Source organism: Terrapene carolina, unplaced genomic scaffold (assembly GCF_002925995.2).
Source record: "Terrapene carolina triunguis isolate 2854851 unplaced genomic scaffold, T_m_triunguis-2.0 Scaffold93, whole genome shotgun sequence".
NCBI classification, from domain to species: domain Eukaryota; kingdom Metazoa; phylum Chordata; order Testudines; family Emydidae; genus Terrapene; species Terrapene triunguis.
This window is the reverse complement of record NW_020664444.1, coordinates 6,866,012-6,889,017: the sequence shown is the minus strand read 5'-3', so window position 1 is coordinate 6,889,017 and position 23,006 is coordinate 6,866,012. Positions and strand designations below refer to the sequence as shown.

Here is a 23,006-nt window from a genome sequence, read left to right as displayed (position 1 = left end):
GGGTTAAAACCAGACCTTGTCTATTAGTAGAGTTAATGTGTAGCCCCTGGATGTGCCCCTTCCCCACCCTTCTCCCAGCATGGAATGAGCATCAGGTGCTTACAGCCAGCCAGCCAGAGGAACCCAGGAGTCCTGACTGCCAGCCGCCTGCTCTAACCACTAGATCTGGCTCCCTTCTCTTGCACAAGAGCTGACCTCAGATGTGAAAATAAAACAATGTTTTCTCCTCTATGCCATCCGGTCCTGGCTCTGACGCTCCTCTCGCTTGCTCTGGGGTAAGGATGCCCAGTGGGGTCAGCAAGATGAGACTCGCGCTGTTACATTCAGACCATACCAGTGGGAGCGCGGCTTTACCCACATGGCAGTTCTGAGCAGGAGAGAAGCTAAGGTGGCCAGCCTGTGCTCCCATGCAAACATCCCCTGCTTGGGCTGACTTACTCACTGACAGCCAACCCCCTGGAGACCACAGCTGGCACCACGAAGTTGGCTTTGGCTGGTTAAAAATCCTGGCCTGTTGGAAAGAGGTTCCCCAACAGCAGGCTGCAGGAGCCAGGTGGTGCGGGCACAGCTAGCGAACTGGCACGTACGCTGGAAAGGGGAAACCAGCCTGGTCCAGACTGAGGTTTAATAAAGGCACAGAGCTATCCCTGGGCTCTGTCATTGTAAAACTATAAGCCCCCTCACCGCAGCCAGGGTGACAGCTGGTACTTTTGGAGCCGTTTGACCTCTGTCATAGCAATGGAACAAAAGAGGTATATGTAAATGCAGAGACTTGATCTGTGGCAGGTAGCTGCATTGGAACAGAAGGAGCGTTTTAATTAGAGGGGCCTCTCTTGGCACGCACTGGCTGACAGAGCTCATCTGAGACCTACCCCAGTACGTGACTGGCTTACCGTGGATGGCGACTGGCTTACCTGCTTGCTACCTACCCTGGCCTGAGCCCATGAGGGGCTGGATGCTCTCCAGGTTAGGAGCTACGGTGATGATTGAAAAAGCTCCAGGGTTTATTGTCTGCTCTTCCAAGCTGGTGACTCTTAGTTACCTGGGCTTTTTGTGAAGTAACAGACGCTCGGTGGCTCTTCTGTGCATTCAGCTGACGCTGCGCGAGGCGTTTAAAATCACGTTCGACGAAGCACAGGGAATGAGATGAGAGGGACCAATACTGCACTGGCTGGGGGGGAGGTGAACCAGGGACCCAATGGGGATCTTCCACCTCTGAATGTCACGCGGGGATTGTAGCAGTGCCTCAGCTACCCTTTGCATTGTTCTTGAAAGCTAAATAGGTGCCAGTGTGACAATATAGGGGCCTGTGTATGTTACCCAGCAGTTCAAGGCGTGCGCTATAGTGGAATGCAGAGGGACAATACACTGGGGGAGCTGCTTTAGCACACTGAGGGACAGTGTGGTCTAGGGGGTAGGGCACGGCATGGATTCCCCATCCACATTGCTTAGATTGTGATCCTTTTATGTCAGAGACTGTTTCAGGCCCTGCTCTCGGCTCGGGCCTATAGGTGCTACTGTAATGCAAATAATTAATAGTCATTTTCGTTTTCTCTCTCTGTCTACGTGGGAACACTCAGGAAAATAAATTCACACCTTGTGTTAATTCGGATTAAAGGTGGATTAGTCAAACCACATTGAAACCATGCATGGAGACTCTCATTCAGAATTAAAGTGGCCTTAATTTGGTTTAGCTTAATTCACAAGAGTGTCCACAAAGGGATTGATTGTGGTTAAATGAATTTGCTTTAAAAATTAATTTGGATTAACTTTCCTGAATGTCCCCATGTAGACAAGTCCTCAGTCTAATATTCTGTGTGTGTGTGTGAGCGAGGGGGTGCAGCTGGTAAAAGAAATGAATCTTTGGGAGGGGGTTGGTGGGCTGATTCCACATAGGGCCCAGCATGAAAGCCTGGGTGAAGAGGGGAAAGACAGGGCAGCAGGACTGGTATCATCAGTGGAACAAAGTGGAGGGGCAGGGAATGTGGTTAGAGATGCAGACCAGGGCAGAGTTGTGCAGGGTTTGGAAACCAAGGCTGAGAGGTGTGAGCTGGATATGGTAAGTGAGGGGAAGCCCGGGGAGTGATGCAGAGCGGAGCGGCATGGTCTGATCTCAAGACATCTCTCTGCTGAAGCTCCTGCCCAAAGGGGTCGCTCCATAGCGGCTGTACCCCTGAACAGGGCCAGTTCTGTTCTCCTTTATTGGAAAGCCACCTCCATCAGGCAGTTGATTTTTGTCAGTGCCTCCATAGCTACAACTGGAACCCACTGGTTAGTGTGTTATGCACGTCCCAATTTGCAGAGATCTGGCCCTGTGACAGGCCCTAGCTACCAGGGCTGGCTCTTTAGTTCAAGCTGTAGCAGTTCATGATTTTAGCTCTGGGGGTCCCTGGTTTAATCCCAGTCATGCAGGCCAAGAAGGCGGCCGTCACACACCCACGCCCAAAAAGGGATGAGGAGATAGGAACTGCTCCAGGGCCTGGTGTCCCAACCCCTCCACACTCCCTGGCCTTATCGGTGGCTGTACCAGGTGATGCCACCTGGTGGCCTGCTGCAATGAAGGGACTTGGCAGCAAAGGGTTGGGGTCAGACCTCCCCCTTTGCAAAGTCCCTTCTGTAACCTCCGGCTCCACCTGCACAAGCCTCCTTGCTCCCTAGGGTTTCCTCTTGCTGATGGGAGAGGGTTGAGCCAGTCCAGTCACTATAGAGCAGTGGGGATCTTGTCCCCAGCCCAGGCAGACGGACAGGCCAGTTGCACCAGTTTGGGAGCAATAGCTTGGCCTGGGGTCCGACCCCGACTCTCTGTCTCGTGAGGCCCCCGAGCTGGCCGGAGAAGTTCTCTGAGTAACGCTGCCCGATCTGCATGTCTTCCTCCCTGAGTGTAGATGCACTCCATCCACAACCTGCCGTCCAGGAGCGCCCGAGAAGAGCCGAAGGAAGATGGCGTGGAGGACATGACCCAGCTGCAGTAAGTGACTGACCGGCATGCTCTGGTTGCTCTAAAAGGAATGCTAATCACCATGGGCTGGCTGGTGTCACTCTGCAGAGCACCATTGTGGGCTAGGGACCAGGGCACCGGCCTGGGAATCAGGAATCTGGGGTACAGGCCCAGCTCTGCCACTGACCTGCTGTGTGACCTTGGGTGAGTCCCATCATCTCGGTGTCACCTCCGACCCTCCGTCTTAGCTGTTGTCTCACCTTGGTTATGTAGAGTGACTAGCACAATGTGCTCCCCAGGCCCTAGCATGGACCGTGCCCACTACTGGGAACAGCTCCTGCAGATGCCCTCCCCCGACCCACTTTAAGATCTCACCAGCCTCGGCAGTGGATTCCCTTAGTCTGACTCCACCCTCACGTTTCGGAGCGTTGACTGCCTGTGCCTGGGAGGGGTGCCTTTTCTTTGCACGTTGGTGGCACTGAGCTGGCTGGGTTTTCATTTGTGGAGACGGCAGGAGTGGATTTGTTGGCCATCAGCCTCATCCTCTTTCTGAAGGTGCTGTGCACTAGGGCCATGGCTTGATCCCTTTTTGTGCTGTGTGTTCCAGGGACCTCCAGGAGGGGGCAGTGCTGCAGAACATCAAGACGAGGTTTGACCGTGAGTTAATCTATGTAAGTTCCTGGCAGCTGAAGTCGCACTCAGAGTTTATTACAGGCCCCGGGGTCTCCTCGGCATTACCAGTGGAGGGTCCTGTCTGACACTTATGTGCAGAGTGTGTGTCTGGTGGGTGGGTCGGTCACTCACGGCACAGCGTGTCAGGATGCCTGGGTTCTAGTCTGCTTCACCCCCATCTCGCTGTGTGATTTTTTTGAGCAAGTGACTTAACCAATGTGTGCCACTGTTTCCCAGAGATGGACCTTCCCCCACTTTTGTAAAGTGCTTTGAGATCCTTTGGTAAATGGCATTAGGCATTACTGTCACTCCGCTTAGATGCCTGCCGCTCGTCTTCTGCCGAGCGGTGGCTGAGCGTAAAAACATAAGCAGCATTTCCTCTGTGTGTCTCTTGCTGTTGCAGACCTACATAGGCAGCATCTTAGTGTCCGTGAACCCCTACAAAATGTACAACATCTACGGGACGGAGCAGGTGCTGCAGTATGAAGGAAGGGCGCTGGGAGAGAATCCCCCGTAAGTACGTCCCCCACACGGAGCGCAGTGTGCTGTCTATCTCCTCCTGGCATGTTACAGTCCCCTTCCGGCTGGTGGCCCAACTGCACAGCCCGGCTACTCAGGCTCCTTGAGCTCAGATTGTCCTGGCCGGGGACCCGAGCCTGCAGAGCTTTACTCCAGGGAGTAATCCTCTCTCACCCCAGTAGCCCCACTGCAATCCACGACCTCTTGGGGCAGTCAGGGTTTGCAGGATCGGGCCCCAGTGTTGGGCAGGATCCTGGGCAGTGCTGAGCAGCTATGGGGAGGTGCTGCAGAGGGCGCTCAGGCCCAAACGGTCTGTCTGATGATGAAGCAGCTGTCTTCTCTCTCTCGAGTGGAGATCCCAGCGCAGGTAACAGATCTTTCCTGCCCGTGGGTAGCAAGCCTGGGGTTCGATCCTGCTGGGTGTCTTCAGACTTCCTTTGTGCCAGTGGGTGACCTAAGGCCAGGGAGCTGGCTCAGCTCAGAGCATCAGAAGCCTGGTCCTGCTGCCAGCCAGGGTGTTGGGCTGGTGGGAACCCCTCCTCTGCAGGGACTGTTTTACCCCTAACGCTCTGTGCGTCTGGCTCTGTTGCAGGCACCTTTTTGCTATTGCAAACGTCGCCTATACCAAAATGATGGATGCCAAACACAACCAGTGTATTATCATCAGGTGAGAGCTTGCGGCCTCGCTGGGGAAAGGGAGCTCCCCTTTCGTTCCAAGAGGTGGCCCCTCTAGCTCCGGGTTGAGCCCGCTCGTGGCAGCTTGCCCAGCCACCGCCCATGCCACACCTGGCCTGCAGGTAGATCTGAGAGGTCCTTCTTCAGGGCTGCGAAGCTGGCATCTTTATCATCATCGTCATGGCAAATCCCAAAGGGATGTCGATGGAGCGCTACCTGGATCGATCTCTGCTGGCATCTTTAACCAGCCTGACAGTATTAAAATCAATATCATGGTAAAACCGCCAGGCCAGGTCCAGCCCCTGCTGAAGCCAGTCGGAATTTGGTTGATTTCAATGGGAGCAGGGCCGAGCACCACACCCATAGCTCGTGTAGCTGCCGCTCGGTTCGGTAACCTCTCGGCTGGCTTCAGGTGATTGACTGCACGCTCAGCGACCTTCCTTATGTTCGCGTCGTCTCTTTCTAGTGGCGAAAGTGGTTCAGGCAAAACGGAAGCCACCAAGCTGGTCCTGCGTTACCTGGCCGCGGTCAATCAGAAGCGCAACGTGATGCAGCAGGTACAGTGTCCTTTCCAGATGCCACGAGCTATGATGCCCTGAGAACTGCTGTGCTGCCATGAGCCACCAATGTGTCCGGAGAGCTGGCAGCATGGCGGGAGGTACCGGAGGTGAGTGGCCACCTGGCAGGTACATTGGACCAGGATGTACTGGCCTGCTCCGCAGCACGGCAGGTGCGTCCCCCTCAGATGTCCCAACCTGGCCGGCAGCTTGGCAGATGTGTCCTCATGGACAGAATCAGCACATTTTGCAACCCAGCAGGTGCAAGCATTCCCTCCAGAGGTACCTGGGACATTCAGCATGAGGCAGTTAAAACTGAAGCCTGTTTGGAGCCTTTTCCCCGATGGCTTCCAGGGACTTATTCCCTGGAGCCATTCGCAGGCAGTCATTTTTCCTTGGGACCCACTTGCGGTCTCTCGGCTCCCTTCAAATCCCTCCCTCCCTTGCTCTCTGTGGCTAAACTCAGGGGTCTCCAAGCTGTGCCCCTCCTGCTGGAGCAGGGGCCTTCCTCCCCAAATTGCAGCACGCTGCACAGAAGTTCGTTCTGCCTGGCAAAGAGAGCATCAGACGGACCCCGTGTGAAAGCCAGAGAAGGGTCTGCATTCTAGGAAGCCTCATAAAGCCCTCTGCAGCAGCAGGATGGGCAGATGTTGGTCCCATTCTAGGGAGGTAGGTCCCATTGCTAGGTCCCATTCCCCAGATAATTCCTGGGTAAACGTACAGTTCTTGGCAATAGAGTGTGGCTTATTATCCTCTTCTCACTGCCGGTGTGTTGGTGACCCTGACCTGTTGTTGTTCCTATGCGTCCCTGCTGCACTACCATAGATAGAGGTATGGGGTGTGTGTGTGGGATGCAAAATTTCCACTTACCTATCAGAGTGATGCCAAAGTGGCCTGCTGTGTTATCTCTGCTGAGGCTAAATCCTGCAGCTCAGAACTCCCCTAGGAGTCATTGGGGGTTTTTTTTGCCTGCAGCCTTGAGCCCTGTGTGTGTGTGCGTGGCTTTGCAGTGATTATCTTTCCTTTCACTCCCCTACTCTCCTTCTCCCCTCCTGCCCTCCTTCAGCCATCATCCAGTGGGGAGTTACAGGTCCCCTGGCACTCAGCAGACAGGCTAGAAAACCCTTCTCGCATTAAAACCGACCCTCGCCCCCAGCCTTGTGCGGGAGCTGTTGCAGAGCAGACAATGACTGCTGCATTTGCGGACAGGTCACTGTATTCCACTCCTTAAATAGAAAAGGAACTAAAGGAAGCCAAACCCTGGTCTCTCTTCGTTGCTCAGCCAAATGTTTAACTTGGAAGCACCATTTTCCTGAGACTGCGTCGGGGGGAGAACGGAGGTTTTGCTGTGTTCGCCAGTTTTCAGGCCCTGAACGCCTGGGATGGCTCGTGTCAGTCACAATTACTGATGGTGAAAAACATTTCCGAGCAGAGCTGGGTCCACCAATGGGCCAGAGGTGCCAATGCCCAAGGCAACATCTTTCTTTAGAAAATGTAATTATTAATTTAAAATTATTACCCTGGCATCTAAGAGCCCCAGTCAAGGACCAGGACCCCATTGTGCCTGGTGCTGTACAAACAACAAAAAGCTTTGTTGGGGAAAAGTCAACATGGTTTTTGTAAAGGGAAATCAGGCCTCACCAATCTACTAGAAATTCTTTGAGGGGGCAAACAAGCATGTGGGCAAGGGGGATCCAGTGGATATAGTGTACTTAGATTTTCAGAAAGCAGTCAAAAAAGCAAACAGGATGTTAGGAATTCTTAAAAAAGGGATAGAGAATAAGATGGAGAATATCTTATTGCCCTTATATAAATCCATGGTACGCCCACATCTTGAATACTGCATACAGATGTGGTCTCCTCATCTCAAAAAAGATATACTGGCATTAGAAAAAGTTCAGAAAAGGGCAACTAAAATGATTAGGGGTTTGGAACGGGTCCCATATGAGGAAAGATTAAAGAGGCTAGGACTTTTCAGCTTGGAAAAGAGGAGACTAAGGGGGAATATGATAGAGGTATATAAAATCATGAGTGGTGTAGAGAAAGTGAATAAGGAAAAGTTATTTTCTAAGAACTAGGGACCACCAAATGAAATTAATGGCAGCAGGTTTAAAACAAATAAAAGGAAATTGTTCTTCACACAGCGCACAGTCAACCTGTGGAACTCCTTGCCTGAGGAGGTTGTGAAGGCTAGGACTATAACAGGGTTTAACAGAGAACTAGATAAATTCATGGAGGTTAAGTCCATTAATGGCTATTAGCCAGGATGGGTAAGGAATGGTGTCCCTAGCCTCTGTTTGTCAGAGGGTGGAGATGGATGGCAGGAGAGAGATCACTTGATCATTACCTATTAGGTTCACTCCCTCTGGGGCACCTGGCATTGGCCACTGTCGGTAGACAGGATACTGCGCTGGATGGACCTTTGGTCTGACCCAGTAGGGCCGTTCTTACGTTCTTTGACAAGGTCCCTCACCAAAGGCTCTTAAGCAAAGTAAGGTGTCATGGGATGAGAGGGAAGGTCCTCTCATAGATTGGTAACTGGTTAAAAGATAGGAAACAAAAAGTAGGAATAAACGGTCAGTTTTCAGAGTGGAGAGAGGTAAATAATGGTGTCCCCCAGGGGTCTGTACTGGGCCCAGTCCTATTCAACATATTCATAAATTATCTGGAAAAAGGGGTAAACTGTGAGGTGGCAAAATTTGCAGATGATACAAAACTACTCAAGATAGTTAAGTCCCAGGCAGACTGCGAAGAGCTACAAAAGGATCTCACAAAATTGGGTGACTGGGCAACAAAATGGCAGATGAAATTCAATGTTGATAAATGCAAAGTAATGCACATTGGAAAACATAATCCCAACTATACATATAATATGATGGGGTCTAAATTAGCTGTCACCACTCAAGAAAGAGATCTTGGAGTGATTGTGGATAGTTATCTGAAAACATCCACTCAATGTGCAGCGGCGGTCAAAAAAGTGAACAGAATGTTGGGAATCATTAAGAAAGGGATAGATAATAAAACAGAAAATATCATATTGCCTCTATATAAATCCATGGTACGCCCACATCTTGAATACTGCATGCAGATGTGGTCGCCCCATCTCAAAAAAGATATATTGGACTTGGAAAAGGTTCAGGGAAGGGCAACAAAAATTATTAGGGGTATGGAACGGCTTCCGTATGAGGAGAGATTAGTAAGGCTGGGACTTTTCAGCTTGGAAAAGAGACGCCTAAGTGGGGATATGATAGAGGTCTAGAAAATCATGACTGGTGTGGAGAAAGGGGGAAAGGAAGTGTTATTAACCCCTTCACATAACACAAGAACTGGACGATCACACAATGAAATTAATAGGCATCCAGTTCAAAAATCAATCACACGATGCACATTTGTCAACTGTGGTACTCGTTGCCAGGGGATGCTGTGAAGGCCAAAAGTATAAATGGGTTCAAAAAAGAATTAGATAAACTCATGGAGGATGGTTCCATCAATGGCTATAGCCAAGATGGTCAGAGACACAACCCCATGCTCTGGGTGTCCCTAAACTTCTGACTGCCAGAAGCTGGGACTGGGCGACAGGATCACTCAACAATTGCCCAGTTCTGTTCATTCCCTCTGAAGCACCCGGCACTGGCCACTGTTGGAAGACAGGATACTGGGCTAGATGGAGCATTGGTCTGACCCAGTGTGGCCCTTCTCATGTTCTTATGCAAAGGATGGGGAAGGCTTTTACTTCCTGTCCCCAAGAGGAGCTGGCTGGCGGTGGAGGCACCATTTTTATCCTTGGCCCAGGGCAGCCATGAGGGTTAATCCGATGTGTCTAGCCAGCCTTTCGTTTCTGCATTGTGCCCATCACTGCAGCATCTTGGCATCCCTGGTTGGACTGTCTCACCCTGACCAGCGCTTGGTGGTTTTTTTTGTCTGGCTGGGGCAGATCCTCGAAGCGACCCCCCTGCTGGAATCCTTCGGAAATGCCAAAACAGTGAGGAACGACAACTCCAGCAGGTTTGGGAAATTTGTGGAAATCTTTCTGGAGGAGTAAGTAATGATGAGCGTATGAGTGTCCCTCTAACACCCGACTCTGTGTGTCTGAAACTGACCCCCAGCCCGAGGGAATTCCGCCCCACGGTCCTGCCTCTGGGCTGCTGACTTGAGGGACCATTAGAATCCCTGGGAGATGTTAGATCCGTGTGCTCCATGGCTGTGATTTAATGGTTCCATTCAAAGCACGGGAACCATTCAGCTCCCCGGGCTGGGCGGTCGGCCAACCCAGCCGCAGGCAACTCTTTGTGGAAAGGTGTCTCCCCAGACAGATTGTATCCTTGTCCCTCTTGCGTGTGGGGAGGGGTTGTTTGATTTTAAGGGCCTGCTTTTAAAAAAACCATGTGTGTGCCACTGCACACCTAATTTGCACTGCCAGTTGTGTGACTGTGAGCACTGCCTAATAGATGTGTAACCGGCCGCATGCACACCCAATTGCTAGAGCTGCATACGCAGTCGCGGTAACCACGTGCACAACTCAGGCCTTCGCTTCAAATATCAGGCCCTAAAAATATTCCTCCTTTTGAGCTCCCCCAGTCCCAACTGACATGGCCTTGTAGCGGGGCTGCCATTCCTTCAGTCTCTGGATACATCTCAGTCTCTCATTCAGATACATGAATGGGGGAGGGGGGTGAAGGGCTTCCATTGGGGCTGGGATATAGGACATGGGAGCACCAGCTCCCCAGCAGAAGGCAGTGGCTTCCTCAGCACAGCTCAGCGAAGGGAGAGCCACCAGTATGGCACACACAGAGAAGCTAGACAAAAATGTAACTGCTCTTGCTGGAAGGTTGCAATGCAACATGACTTTATTTCTTAGAATTCAGAATTCTAACACACAGTAACCAAAACCAGAGAGTGACAAAGCAGGCTGCTCCCTAAAACAAAGACGCACAAGTCACCCCACCTTGCTCTTAGGCTGCCTGCCTGCAGATTGCCTCCTGCTCCCAGCCACTTCACAACAGAGCCCTCCAGCATGCAAGCAGGACCAGGAACCGCTTTCCCCCTTTCACCCCCCCTTCCCACTCTTAAAGTGATGGCTTGCAATTCCAACACAGTCCTCAATACACCACACTCAGCAGCTCAAATCCTCCACCCTTCTCTTTGGTCCTCTCGCTTAGCCTGGGAATTGGGCAGCTATGGTGGTTTTCTGTCTGCCCATCCATCCACATGGACTTCAGTCACGTTGCTTAATGCACAGCTGGAAGGCACTCAGAGACTGTGGTGATGAGGGCAGTGTAAGAACCTTTGCAGAATAGACTAGAATCCATCTCTCGCCACTGGGAACAAGGAGGAGGTTCTCTTCCGCATTGGCTTTTAGTGCAGGAGGTTTAATTGCCGCCTGTCTGACACTGTCTGCCAGGCTGCAACAGCCAATCCATTGTCATTGATGGCTGCACATGGTTGGCCCTTTGTTTGCCAGAGGCAGCAGCAGGCAGATGCCATACTGGTGGCTCTCCCTTCGCTCAGCTGTGCTGGGGGTTGCAGCAGGGGCACCTGGCTAGCAGGACACCCCCAGTGCTGAGCTCTGAGGCAGTTTCAGCTCGGATTCAAGGGAAAACAATGGGCAATGACTAGTCCTTGGACCCAGAGGTACTTCAGGGGAGAGATGGGATGAGACGCTGGGCTGGCAGTGCCAGCTATGGAGTTGAACAGTACTGGAGTAGGATGTTTCCCACTGAGCAGACAGGCTGGGACCTTGGGCGACATTCACGTTCCTCTGGAGTGATGAGCAGGAGCCATTGGTTGGCATCGGTTGGGCACCTCCCACACAGCCAGTGTCCTGCAGGTGCAGAGGGCTGGGTGTGGATAGAACCTCGGTCCTTCCTTCACTCTCTTGTGTCTGACGAGATGCCTTGCTAAGATTCCCAGCCCCCAGGCGCTAACCTTTGTCTCTCCCAGAGGCTTGATCTGTGGTGCCATAACCTCACAGTACCTTCTTGAGAAATCAAGGATCGTGTTTCAGGTGAGTCCCAGCATTTATTGTGCCACCCCCCACTGCCATCACCATGTCACGATGCTTCCTTAGTCTTGTCCTTCTTGTTTCATAGGCCAAAAACGAAAGGAACTATCACATATTCTATGAGATGCTGGCTGGCCTTCCTGCTCAGCAGAAGCAGCAATTCTGCCTTCAAGATGCAGAAACTTACTATTACCTGAACCAGGTATGGAGCCCACGTCCGCACGTGAGCTCAGCAATCAGGCCCACTTGATTTATTATTTCTACGGTGCAGCACCCGAAAGCCCCAATCAGGATCTGGGACCCATTGTCCAAGGCCCTGTACAAACACACAGGCAGACGCAGTCCCGCCTCAAACAGCTGACAACCTGCAGTTCCATTTCTTTCTGGAGCTGTGATAGCACCCAGGTCCTTGTGACATTCAGGTTGCTTCGCTCCCCAGATCGGTAAATCCCCAGTCCCAGTAAATTTGCATCCCCTGTCATGGCTAATTCCTGGGCCTCAGGTTGCATGTTCCCCAGATGTGCTTTGATTGGGACCTTCGCAGGGGGGTAACTGCGAGATTCCTGGCAAGAGTGATGCGGAGGATTTCCGGAGGTTGCTCAGCGCCATGGAGATCCTGAACTTCAGCACCGAGGACCAGAACAGCATCTTCCGAATTCTGTCTTCCATCCTCCACTTGGGGAACGTCTACTTTGAAAAATATGAGGTAATCGTCTCCCGGGGGGAGACGGGAAGGGGACCCAGGGCGCAAAGAAATACTGATAGCAAGGACTTTAGATGCATGCTGCAAACTAGGGCTTTGATCCAATGTCTGTTGGAGCCAATGCAAAGACTCCAGTTTGGCTTCCATGGAATGTGGATCAGACCCTAAGCCCCTCTGCAGGGAGGAAGCTCTCAAAAGAAAATTGAACCCAAGATTTTAGCTTCTCTCCATTTTGTGGAATCTGCAACCAAAAAAAAAATCCCTGGCCCACAGAGGATCCTGGCACCACGGGACATCTGAACTACAACGCCCAGGAAGCCCCACAGCAGCTTTGGCAGACGCAGTTCCACATCCAACCGGCAGACACAAAAATGTTTTGATGTTTCCAAATCAACACTTTTCTGAACTTGCCGTTCTGCAAAACAAATTGAGATTTCAACATTTTGGGTCCATCTGGGACAAAAACCAGCATCAGAATATCAGCCTTTCCCGCGGCAGGGACGTTCTGATTCTTCCTCTAGCGCTAAACAATAATGTTGACAATGGGCCAGATCCTCCGCTAGTGTAAATCAGCGTAGCCCAAGTGAAGTCAGTGCTTCTATGAGCACCAGGTCAATGGAGCTACACTGATCTACTCCAGCTCAGGATCAGGGCCTATATTCATAAACAGAGATGGACAAGGCCTTCAGTATGAGGTCCCCTAGGTTGTCCCTGGGTACCAACTGTGCTGGCCCCTGGGAAGTTGCCTGCCAACGGGCTGTTTTTGCGTTTCACAGACAGACTGCCAGGAGGTCGCATCGGTGGTGAGTGCAAGAGAGATCCGTGCGGTAGCCGAGCTGCTCCAGATCTCTCCAGAGGGGCTGCAGAAGGCCATCACGTTCAAAGTGACGGTAAGGCCCACGGATTCGAGACGGCTGGTTGGACAGATGTGTGATGTGGCTAGAGGGACATCTGGGGAAGGTAGACAGCAGTGAAGAGAGTCTCTGCTCTGAGACCCTGCTTGCTTCATCGCCCTGCAGGGGACTGGTGTATTTTCAGTATCTGATCTGCCAGCAGGACACCCTTGCTTTGCTTTTCATGTTTGTGGAACATCCCTGTGGAGTCCTCTGCCCCCCTCATCTCTCTCTCCATTTATACAACATCTAAGTGTGTCTTGGCATCTCCCGCCAATGGACAGTCACCAGACCTTTGTTCCATCCATTTCTGAAGGACTCAAGAGATGCTCCCTGTGGACGACTGTCCCACCCTCTAATACGCCTCACTGACAGTGAAGCTTTCTCTGAATTTTCCTTCACCCGGTTTCATCTCATCCCTCTTCTCCCGCTCTCCATCTGCCTGGTTCAGAATGGAGCAGTGCATGCTGGGGCTTGTAGTCTCCCGTGGGCCGCATGTCTGCATTAAGAGGTGATGGCAGCCCCACACCGGCTTTAGGGAGGATTTCACCTGTTTGTTTGTTTGGTTTTGCCCTTCTCAACAGGAAACGCTGAGGGAGAAGATTTTCACCCCCCTCACTGTGGAAAGTGCCGTTGATGCCAGGTAAAGGGATTCTTTGTTAGGAGATGCTGAGATCTGTCTCTGGCTTGTCAGCACGCCGCACATGGGGACTGAGGGATTCAGAATGAGGAAAGGCTGGCAGGCAGTGGCAGCTTATCAAAACATGTACTAAACACAGCCAGATGCTATGGACAGGGTGGCAGGCAAGCCCAGCTGTCCTGCTTTAGGTGGGATTCAGCAGACCAATCTACTTTGTACCTGCCCTATCTACTTATACGCCCCCCCCAGAATCTGAACGCCTCGCAATCTTTACCTGTCAGGTAGGGCATGGCTATAGTTCCCATTTAATAGATGGGGCATGGAGCCACAGAGAGACTAAGTGACTTGCTCGAGGTTGTACAGGGCACCTGTGGCAGAGCAGGGAATCGAATCCAGGTGTCCCAAGTCCAAGCTAGCGCCCTTACCACGAGGTTTTCCTTCCTCTCTATCCGTTGTGTTATCCTTCCTTTCCCTTCCCTGTTGTAAGACATGTCAAATGTCCTACTTCTTCCCATGCTATCCCACCCTGTGGCTAACCAGTGCAAAGGCAGGAAACCTTCCCCCTTGTGACTGACACAAACCCGGAGAACGCTGAGAGCATTTTTTCAATGTGTGTCTCAAAATTGAGGGCATTTTGAGGCTCTTTGTTCTGCCTGGGACCCACACTTGTGTGAGAAATGCCCCAGAGCACAACCTGGTTTTACTTGTGCTATATTTTTTCAGCCTTGCAAAATTGCCCTGGAGATTTATCAGCCCAGGCACACAATTGACGTGCCCTCTTTTTTCTAGGACGATGCAAAAAATGAATCATGTGTTACCCACCCATCAGGTAGGGCCCGATCCTCAGCTGGTGTGTATCAGTGTCACTCTCTCGGCTTCAGTGAAGCTGTGGCCATTCACACCCACTGAGGATCTGGCCTGAAGAATTTTACAACGCCGCCAGGTGGAAATAGACATCCTGTGGTTTTGGGTCTGGCCATCTGGTTACTTTCCACTATGCACCAACTATTTTGATCATTTTATTGATGCATGTAGCTCAAAATGCTACTGAGGGGCTGGCAGATTTCAGCTGGGTCATGCCCAGGGCAGACTGGGACAGAGGGACTGGGGTGGTGGTGGGAGAGAGCGCTACCAGTCTCCCAAAGCAACTGGGTCTCAATCTGGCAGCCCCTTCCACATGTTCCGCTGTATCCCAACAGCTGTGCTTGTCTCCTCCTTTTCCCAGAGATGCCATTGCCAAGATCCTGTACTCCCTGCTCTTCAGCTGGCTCACGGACAGGATTAACAAGCTGGTCTACCCTAAAAAGGAGGCTCTTTCCATAGCCATTCTGGATATCTATGGGTTCGAGGTGAGCAAGCAGAGGGCTGCATGTGAGATGTTGGCCCATCCCTGATGTTCCTATAGCACAAGGGTAGGCAACCTATGGCACTGGTGCCAAAGGCGGCACGTGAGCTGGTTTTCAGTGGCACTCACACTGCCCGGGTCCTGGCCACCGGTCCGGGGGGCTCTGCATTTTAATTTAATTTTAAATGAAGCTTCTTAAACGTTTTAAAAACCTTATTTACTTTACATACAACAATCGTTTGGTTCTATATTATAGACTTATAGAAAGAGACCTTCTAAAAACGTTAAAATGTATTACCGGCACGCAAAACCTTAAATGACTCAATGAAGACTCGGCACACCACTTCTGAAAGGTTGCCAACCCCTGCTATAGCATATCAGGAGAATCGTAACGTGGGACTAAGGGTAGCCTTGGTGTGCGTATGGGCATCTCCCGCTGAAGCCAACGCGGGTCAGGCCAGGCCTGAATCCAGCTCCTCATGAGCTCAGCAGATGACACCGAAGGCCCTGGTGGTACAAATGTGTGTTACCAACTTGTACTGGCACCAGTGTGATCTACTGGGAGCCACAGCGTGACTTACTGGGACCGTGGGTCAGAAACAAAAGACATTGTGAATGGAAATGATCAAACCATAAATTAAACTCTCCTGCCCCCAACTGCCCGCTGGGATTCACAGGAATCCCATCCATGACCTGAGATGCGCTAGGGTGACCAGATGTCCCGATTTTATAAGGACAGTCCTGATTTTTGGGTCTTTTTCTTATATAGGCTCCTATTACCCCCCACCCCCGTCCCGATTTTTCACACTTGCTGTCTGGTCATCCTAAGATGCACCCTCCTGCTCTCTGATGCTGCCGCAACCCCGCAGCCCCCATGGGCTAGCGGCCCCAGGGCGTTTCACTCACCAATTTTCTAATGACACCTGTGGACAGAGTTATCAATGGCCAGGGCTCCCCCTTCCCCCTCCATGGAGCCTGGCCAGCGTTTCCCTGCATGCTTGGCGCTTTGCAGCCGTGCACTCAAAACAGTCCCAACTCAGGGCCAGATCCACAGCTGGGGTAAATCATTGCTGCTCTGTTGGGTCACAGCCGAGGTGTCTTACTGTAAAACGGTGGATCTGTTTAACATGCGTCTGGTTCCATCCTCGTGGGTTTTAATCCAGTACGGGCCTGGGTGACACATGCCTCGTTGTCCTGTAAACATGCCAGCAGCAGAGAAACCGGGAATGGTTTGGAGGCTCGGATGGTTTTGCCGCCTGGGGCACGATGCTCACTAAGGTCTAGGCCCAAAGCTGCCACTTCCAGTTTCTTCCCATCCTCAGCAGAGCAAATCCCCCCTGAACGGTTTGTCAGGCCCCAGGCACTGATGTCTCCAGAATCGGGGGTGTTTGTGTGTGTTCAAGTCTTGGCCTCGCCACCCCCAGCTCCGCTGATCCTCACCCACCACCCCAGCCTGCCCTGATCGCTAGCTCTGTCTGCTGTCATGCTCCTGAGCCCCTGTTCCCCCCGCCAACTCCCCGCGCCCCCCCTGCGAACTTCCTATGCATAAGAACACCGGAGGTGCCAGGCAGGATCAGACCATCTAGGTCAGTATCCTCTACCTACGCAATCCAATTCTTTCCTATGCCAGCCCTGGGCCATCTCACAGCTCTGCCAATGTGGCTTAGTCTCGCTGTATATCATTACCTGCCGTTCCAGTCCAGCTGTACCAGTGCATCTCAGTCCTGATCCCCTTCTCTCCCCCTCATGGGGCCTCCTCCGCTGCTCGCCCCTCAAACCCTGACCTGCAGTACCCCTTGCTATTCCAGTCCTGGGCCTCTCCTCGAGAGATGCAGCTGGTTGTGTCCAATGTTGCCATTTTACATGGTCCTTCTCTGGTGAACACCGATGAGAACAAGGCTGTGGCCCAGGCAAATGCATTTGCAGTTTGGAGCAAAGCCAGGGTTAAACTTCTAGGTCCAGGGGTGAAAGTCTGCTGTGCTCACTCACTATCCCTTAGCCCTGCTGCGCCCGCTTCCAGGCATGCTTTACATGGGCGTGTATTTTCCACAGGACCTCAGCTTTAACAGCTTCGAGCAGCTATGTATCAATTATGCAAACGAATATCTGCAATTCTTCTTCAACAAGATCGTCTTTAAGGAGGAGCAGGTGAGCTGGGGAAGCTGGTTGGAATCGGGGTAGCGCCTGGCCTCTTGCTTCAGTGCACGCTACCTGCCAAACCTGCAAGTGAGAGAACAGTCCGGTCCCCCTTTATAAAAACCAACCCCTCGGGGAAAGCTACACTGGGTGCAACCATTCCTAGTCCCCAGAGCTTACTTCAAAGCCAGCAGGGCAGTCTCCAGGATTATTTGACACGCCTCATTCTTTGAAGGCCTTTGGTTGATCCCTATGCCCTCTGGATAATGGAGGTTCTTCTGGAAAAGGTTTGCCTAGTAAGAACTATGTCAAGGCCAAATAATCATAATAAAGACCTATGAGCCGGCAGATTAAGCCCAAATCACTGAGGCCTTTTGCTTCCCCATGACCTTGCATACGCTTCCTGCAGGAGGAGTACGTCCGGGAACAGATAGAGTGGAAAGAAATCACCTTCAGCGACAACCAGCCCTGCATCGATCTCATTGCTCAAAAGCCACATGGGATTCTGAGGATCCTGGATGATCAGAGCGCCTTCCCTCAGGTAGGGGCGCTGCAGAGGGCTCAGCATTGCCAGCGGCTGATTGGCAAAATGCTGTTCATTTTTAAAAGTGATTCTGGCAAGCTAACCAGAGAGGCGAGTGCCGTTAGCTCCTGCAGATGCAGCAGTGATGGGGCTGATCCGCCAGTCCCTGGGTTCATTCTGATGCCTTGATCTCTGTAAAGGCAGACAGCCTTATTTATCTACTCTGATCCTTGTGTACCATCTCAGGCAGCCATACCTGTGCTAGCTCTGACAGAGCTGGCGTGCTAAAAATAGCAGTGTAGCTGCGACCGCATGAGGGGTGGGACAAGTTAACCTTCCTGAGTACAATCCTGTCTGAAACCCTAGGAATGTACTCGGAGCAGCTAGTCTCTCCCATCGCCCATTCAGCTGTGGCTACACTGTTAAGGGCATGTCTACCCAAGAAATGACACGCTAACTCCAGTGTAGACACACCCTTCAAGCAGGAGGGTCTGCAATTCAGCTGCTGTGTTGCTGTGGAGTTGTGAGTGGTCATGGGGACCCCTGTGCAGCATGGAGAGGTTCAGGAAGTTCCTGGCGGCCACAGATTGTCTAGAGTGGCTTCCAGCCAGGGATCTCAAAGAACTTTTGCAGATGTTAATAAATGATGCCTCCTAAGCCCCCTAGGAAGGAGGGGACACTGAGACATGTAGCAGTGAGGTGACTTGCTTGAGGTCACACAGTGATTCAGTGGCAGACCTGGGAACAGATCCCCAAAACCCGACTGTCTGACTCAGAGTTCTGTGCTCTAGCCATTAGACAGTGCTCCTTCCAGCTTGTTGCCCCAAATCCAGGTGAGTTTTACCTGCTTATAGGTTTCATTCCAAATGTTTTTCCAGCTCTGCCAAGTGCTCCCTGTGATGTAATACCCCTCACCTGTAGGCCAATACTGAACATGGTGATGATGAGTGCAGGTATCAGAAGTTCCTTCCTGACACTTCAGGCTATCAGTTTACATGCCCTGAAGCATGACATTTTTTCCCACCCCAAAGTTAATATGAATGGCTACCAGTGTTACCAATGCTCATATAATCATCCAGCCCTCGATCTGGCTGCCTGCTGATGCAGAGCAGTCCACGGGGGCTGGTTAAACGGTGATAAAGGCTGGCTAGAAACAGTGAGGCTGCGTGGTTGTGGCTGTAGCCTGCAGGCAGTCAGGTTGCCTAATTAACCCCGCACCCCTATTCCTACTTCCAGGCCACAGACCATACCTTCCTCCAGAAGTGTCATTACCACCACGGCTCCAATGCATTATACACCAAACCAAAGATGCCTCTCCCAGAGTTCACCATCAAACACTTTGCTGGCAAAGTAACCTACCAGGTGAGTGGCTGGAGAATTGGGATTCGGAGTAGGACCGGTGTTCTTTAACTGCCAGTCTGGCTCTCTTTCCCACAGCTGTCCAGCGAGCGCTAGATCCTCAGCTGGTGTAAATCACAACTCCAGGGGCCCTTCATTTCTAGATCTTCCATGTCATACCCGATGGGTTTGACTAACTGGGGAGGGATCTGTTTATTTTTCCAGGTGCACAAGTTCCTGGATAAAAACTATGATCAAGTTCGCCAGGATGTTCTGGACCTTTTTGTCAACAGCAAAACCAAAGTAAGAGTTCACGCTGGCCTCTCTTTGCTGCCCTTGCTGGCGGCGCTGGCTGGGAGAGTGGCAGGGAGGGCGCTAGTGATGGATCTGGGGGTTGCCTGATGGTATGGTACAGCAGGATTGCATTTTCTATAAGAGGCAGTGTGACCTATTAGATAGAGCGGTGGACTGGAGTCAGATCAGGATTCTAGTCCCAGCTCTGTCTCTGGCCTATCAGGAATAGACTTCTCTCTGGACCTCAGTGTCCCCATATGATACTGACCTTTGTAAAGTGCGTCGAGGTCTACGGATGAGAAGAGCTGGGTGTTATTGTTACATGTACTGCCACTGGCGGGACTCCCTTTCCCACTCGGAGCAGTGACTGCAGTGAACGTAATTAGCTCCTCCAGTGTTCACGGGGCTGCCATGTGATTTCCCCCCTTGGAACTCTGTCATGCCTCTGGGCAGTATTTGTTTAGCTTGCTCTCTGCCAATCAATGCAAGTCCTGGCTGCCGAGGCTGAATCATGGAAATCGGAGCTAGAGAAGGCCTGTGATGTCACCTCCTTCTTCCCCGGGGCTTGGGGCAGGAAGGGTCTCTATAATAGGTTTCCCAGGAATTTGTCCAGCTGCTGAAGTCCATTCTAGAAGCTTGTGTGGATGTGAGTGGACTTGGAACTAGAGGTCTGTGAGTAACCCAGAACACGGATACACCTGCCAACCTATGGGCACTTGTTAATCCACCTGGCAAGTTGGCCAACGTGGTTTGTAAATGTACCACCTTCCCCCAAGACAGTGCTCCTGGGCAGGGTGGATCAAATGTAACAGACGAGGCCACTCTAGGATTTTGAAGAATACTCATATGCAGATGCTAGAGACAAATACTTTAACAACCACTGAACTCCACTCATTCCTGACATACTTGCCCTGTCTCACTCCAGCTAACTTGGCCGATAGCGCTTTGCTCTTCCATAGCGCCTTTGGTCTGAGTATCTCCGACAGATCACGTGACAAAAAACAAATACGCTTCCCAGCATCCCATGAGGACACAGTATGGGTGATCCCATCTCGTAGGTGCGGAAACTGAGGCACAGAGCAGGGAGGTGACCTGCCCAGGATCACACAGGAAGTCAGTGACAGGTCTGGGAAAAGAACCCAGGAGTCCTGACTCCCATTCCTGTGCTTTAAGCGTTAAACCCTCTGAGGATACACTGTGGACATAAGAAACAATAATAACCCCTAGCTCTTATCATCAGTAGATCTCAAAGAGCTTCACAGAGGAGGTCAGTATCATGATGCCCATTGTACAGATGGGGAAACTGAGGCACGGAGTGGGGCAGTGACTTCCCTAGGGTCACCCAGCAGGCCAGTGGCAGAGCTGGGAATCAATCCAGGCCTCCTGAGTCCCGGTCCAGTGCTCTATCCACTAGGCAACACCACAGAAAACATCTCAACAGAGCCCTAGTCCATCCTGCTTTTTAACCACGCCCCTCCCTTCCAAGGTGGTGGCCAACCTCTTCTTCGGCCACGCCCAGTTGGTGGCCCAGCAGAGGACCATGATGGGGAAGAACAGCACAGTCACCCGGCGGTATAAAGCACCGACGGTGGCAGCTAAGTTCCAGCAGTCACTCCTGGACTTGGTGGAGAAGATGGAGAGGTGAGTGAGCAGGGAGCTTAAAGAAACGAATTCAGAAATTGCCTATTCGGGGGTGGGGAAACGGGCTGGTGGGAAAGATCCGGCAGCTCCTCATCGTTCCACATTCCGGAGTGGGGTATAGACCTGCCCAAAGAGTCGCCCCACAGAGTCCTGGTCTGGAACACGGAGGGAAGGGATCTTTCCAGGACATTGTAACCACATAGTTGCAATACACTGGTCTCCAGAACCAGAAGCCAGGACTCTCACGGGGCCTAGGGGAGTTAGGTGCCTTGGAAAATCCCTGCCGGCGTGGCTGACGTGCCCAGAATGATCTGTGGGGAAGACAGCTGGTCAGCTACTCGGCTTGCTTTCACGGTCGCCGTGTGCAGCAGAGACCTCGCAGCCCTTCCCGGAAAGCCCTGTGGCCTCCAAGCTCGTGGGTTCCTTTGTCTCAGCTCCCCCAGCGGATAAACGTGTCTCTCTCTCCGATTCAGGTGCAACCCGTTCTTCGTCCGCTGCCTCAAACCCAACAACAAGAAGGTAAGAACGCGCCACGCAGCTGGGGTGGTGGTGGTGGGGGCCGGATGCAGGGTTAGCAGTGCCAAGGGCACGTCTCATTGACATAACCCCGGAGAGGGAGTTCCCCCTTCCCTCCCTGTTTCTATTAGTCCTGGGCACGATGGAAATGGTGGGCTGGGGAACGGGCTGTATGGAGAGGGGGTAGGTGTCCCTAGAGCTCTTGTTCCTGTGCTGAGCAATGGCAGTGCCCTCTGACGTCAGCTGGAGATGTGGGTGCTCAGCGGCACCTCTGAACATCACGGCCTAGCAAGGCATCCACAAAGGGAGCCCACTTTTAAAAACGGGGGCCAAAGTGACATGCCCAAGGCCACCCTGTGAGCCGGTGGCGGGGTCCGGGAATGGAAGCTGCAGTTCCTGACTCTCAGCCCTGGGCTTTACCCACTAGATCCTGCTTCTTCTTAGCACAGGGAGTAAGGCATGGGTGTCCCGTATGGGCATTGCGATAAGTGCGCCCAACCCTGGCTGGGGTCACAGTGGGAGGGGTGCTGTAAAGGGAGGGGGCTGCTAGTAGCCCAGTGCCTTTCAGTTCTGTGCCACACGGCCTGCAGTGCATTGGCAGCTCCAGTGACACTGTTCCCCAGCCTGGATCCTATCGCTCCAAAGGCCGTTTGGTGAGATGTCTGGCCTGCACCTGTCTCATTGAACGAAGGGAGACAATGCACCGAGACTGGACCTCACCCATTGTCCGGCTCGTTTGCTCTCGAGCAAACACACTTCCTGCTCTTTACCCACTCCCTTTCCCGGTTACCCTCCCGGCTTCCTTTGAGAGAAGAGCCAGCTGCTGGGCCAGAAAGCCGATAACGCGCTGCATTGAGGTGTGTCTCTGACCTCACGCAATGTGTGTCCAAATGTCCTCCGCTGGGTGGAATCTCCAGCCTGCTTAAGTGTGTGTGATCACATCGCCCTCTAGAGGCTGGAATTGTGAGCGCCTATAAGCCTTAATATCACCACACAGACTGCGCATTTGGCCGCTTAAGACACATCCGGCCGGGGTGGCACCAACCACTTTGTTCCTGGAATAGCATTTGTCACAGCCGAGCAGATATAAGCTCTTTGCAAACGTGCTGCTTGACACTTTGTCACAAAGAGTGAGGCGAAAAAGCCCTGTCCAGAGAGGAGAATCCCCTTGGAGATCCGGCTTTAGTTGCCGGTAGCAGGAAGTTTGCAAGCAGATGAATTGCACAAAAGCATTTCAATAACATCAGGAATGCGATGCTCTAGCCATGCTGTCTCGTAAGCAAGAGCTTCCTCCTCCTCACTGCCTTCTTCTCCCCCAGACCTCTCCCCAACCAATGACACTCCCTGCACCTAGACTCCGACTCAGCAAAGCTCTTAAGTAAATGTGTAGCTTTAGGTCCCGCTGAAGTCAGTGGCCTGGAGTTGAGCGTGTGTTTGAGTGCTTTGCTGACTCGAAGCTCCGAGGATGCTGCATTGTCCCCACACAGCCACCAGCCCTGTCTTCCTCGCTCCTGCTTCACTCACGAGTTGTCTGGTCCCCGCTGCCCGATCCCCCTTTGGCTCGAACAGGCGATTAAAGCCAGACTGTCACGACCCCCCCGCCGCCTTTCCCCTT

At 52.2% G+C, this 23,006-nt stretch overlaps 1 protein-coding gene across 1 annotated transcript in view; it reads left to right on the top strand.

The window, feature by feature from the left end:
- Positions 1 to 23,006, top strand: part of MYO15A (myosin XVA) — an 83,072-nt gene that overhangs the window by 4,764 nt on the left and 55,302 nt on the right. The window contains exons 4-22 of the mRNA XM_029911272.1: positions 2,886 to 2,968; positions 3,546 to 3,609; positions 4,014 to 4,123; positions 4,722 to 4,796; positions 5,271 to 5,361; positions 6,187 to 6,192; positions 9,296 to 9,399; positions 11,302 to 11,365; positions 11,451 to 11,564; positions 11,907 to 12,068; positions 12,842 to 12,955; positions 13,543 to 13,601; positions 14,824 to 14,947; positions 16,996 to 17,091; positions 17,489 to 17,620; positions 18,839 to 18,964; positions 19,166 to 19,243; positions 20,721 to 20,875; positions 21,349 to 21,394. Of these exons, the coding sequence (XP_029767132.1) occupies positions 2,886 to 2,968; positions 3,546 to 3,609; positions 4,014 to 4,123; positions 4,722 to 4,796; positions 5,271 to 5,361; positions 6,187 to 6,192; positions 9,296 to 9,399; positions 11,302 to 11,365; positions 11,451 to 11,564; positions 11,907 to 12,068; positions 12,842 to 12,955; positions 13,543 to 13,601; positions 14,824 to 14,947; positions 16,996 to 17,091; positions 17,489 to 17,620; positions 18,839 to 18,964; positions 19,166 to 19,243; positions 20,721 to 20,875; positions 21,349 to 21,394 (1,803 nt within the window). The remainder of the gene's footprint in view (positions 1 to 2,885; positions 2,969 to 3,545; positions 3,610 to 4,013; positions 4,124 to 4,721; positions 4,797 to 5,270; positions 5,362 to 6,186; positions 6,193 to 9,295; positions 9,400 to 11,301; positions 11,366 to 11,450; positions 11,565 to 11,906; positions 12,069 to 12,841; positions 12,956 to 13,542; positions 13,602 to 14,823; positions 14,948 to 16,995; positions 17,092 to 17,488; positions 17,621 to 18,838; positions 18,965 to 19,165; positions 19,244 to 20,720; positions 20,876 to 21,348; positions 21,395 to 23,006) is intronic.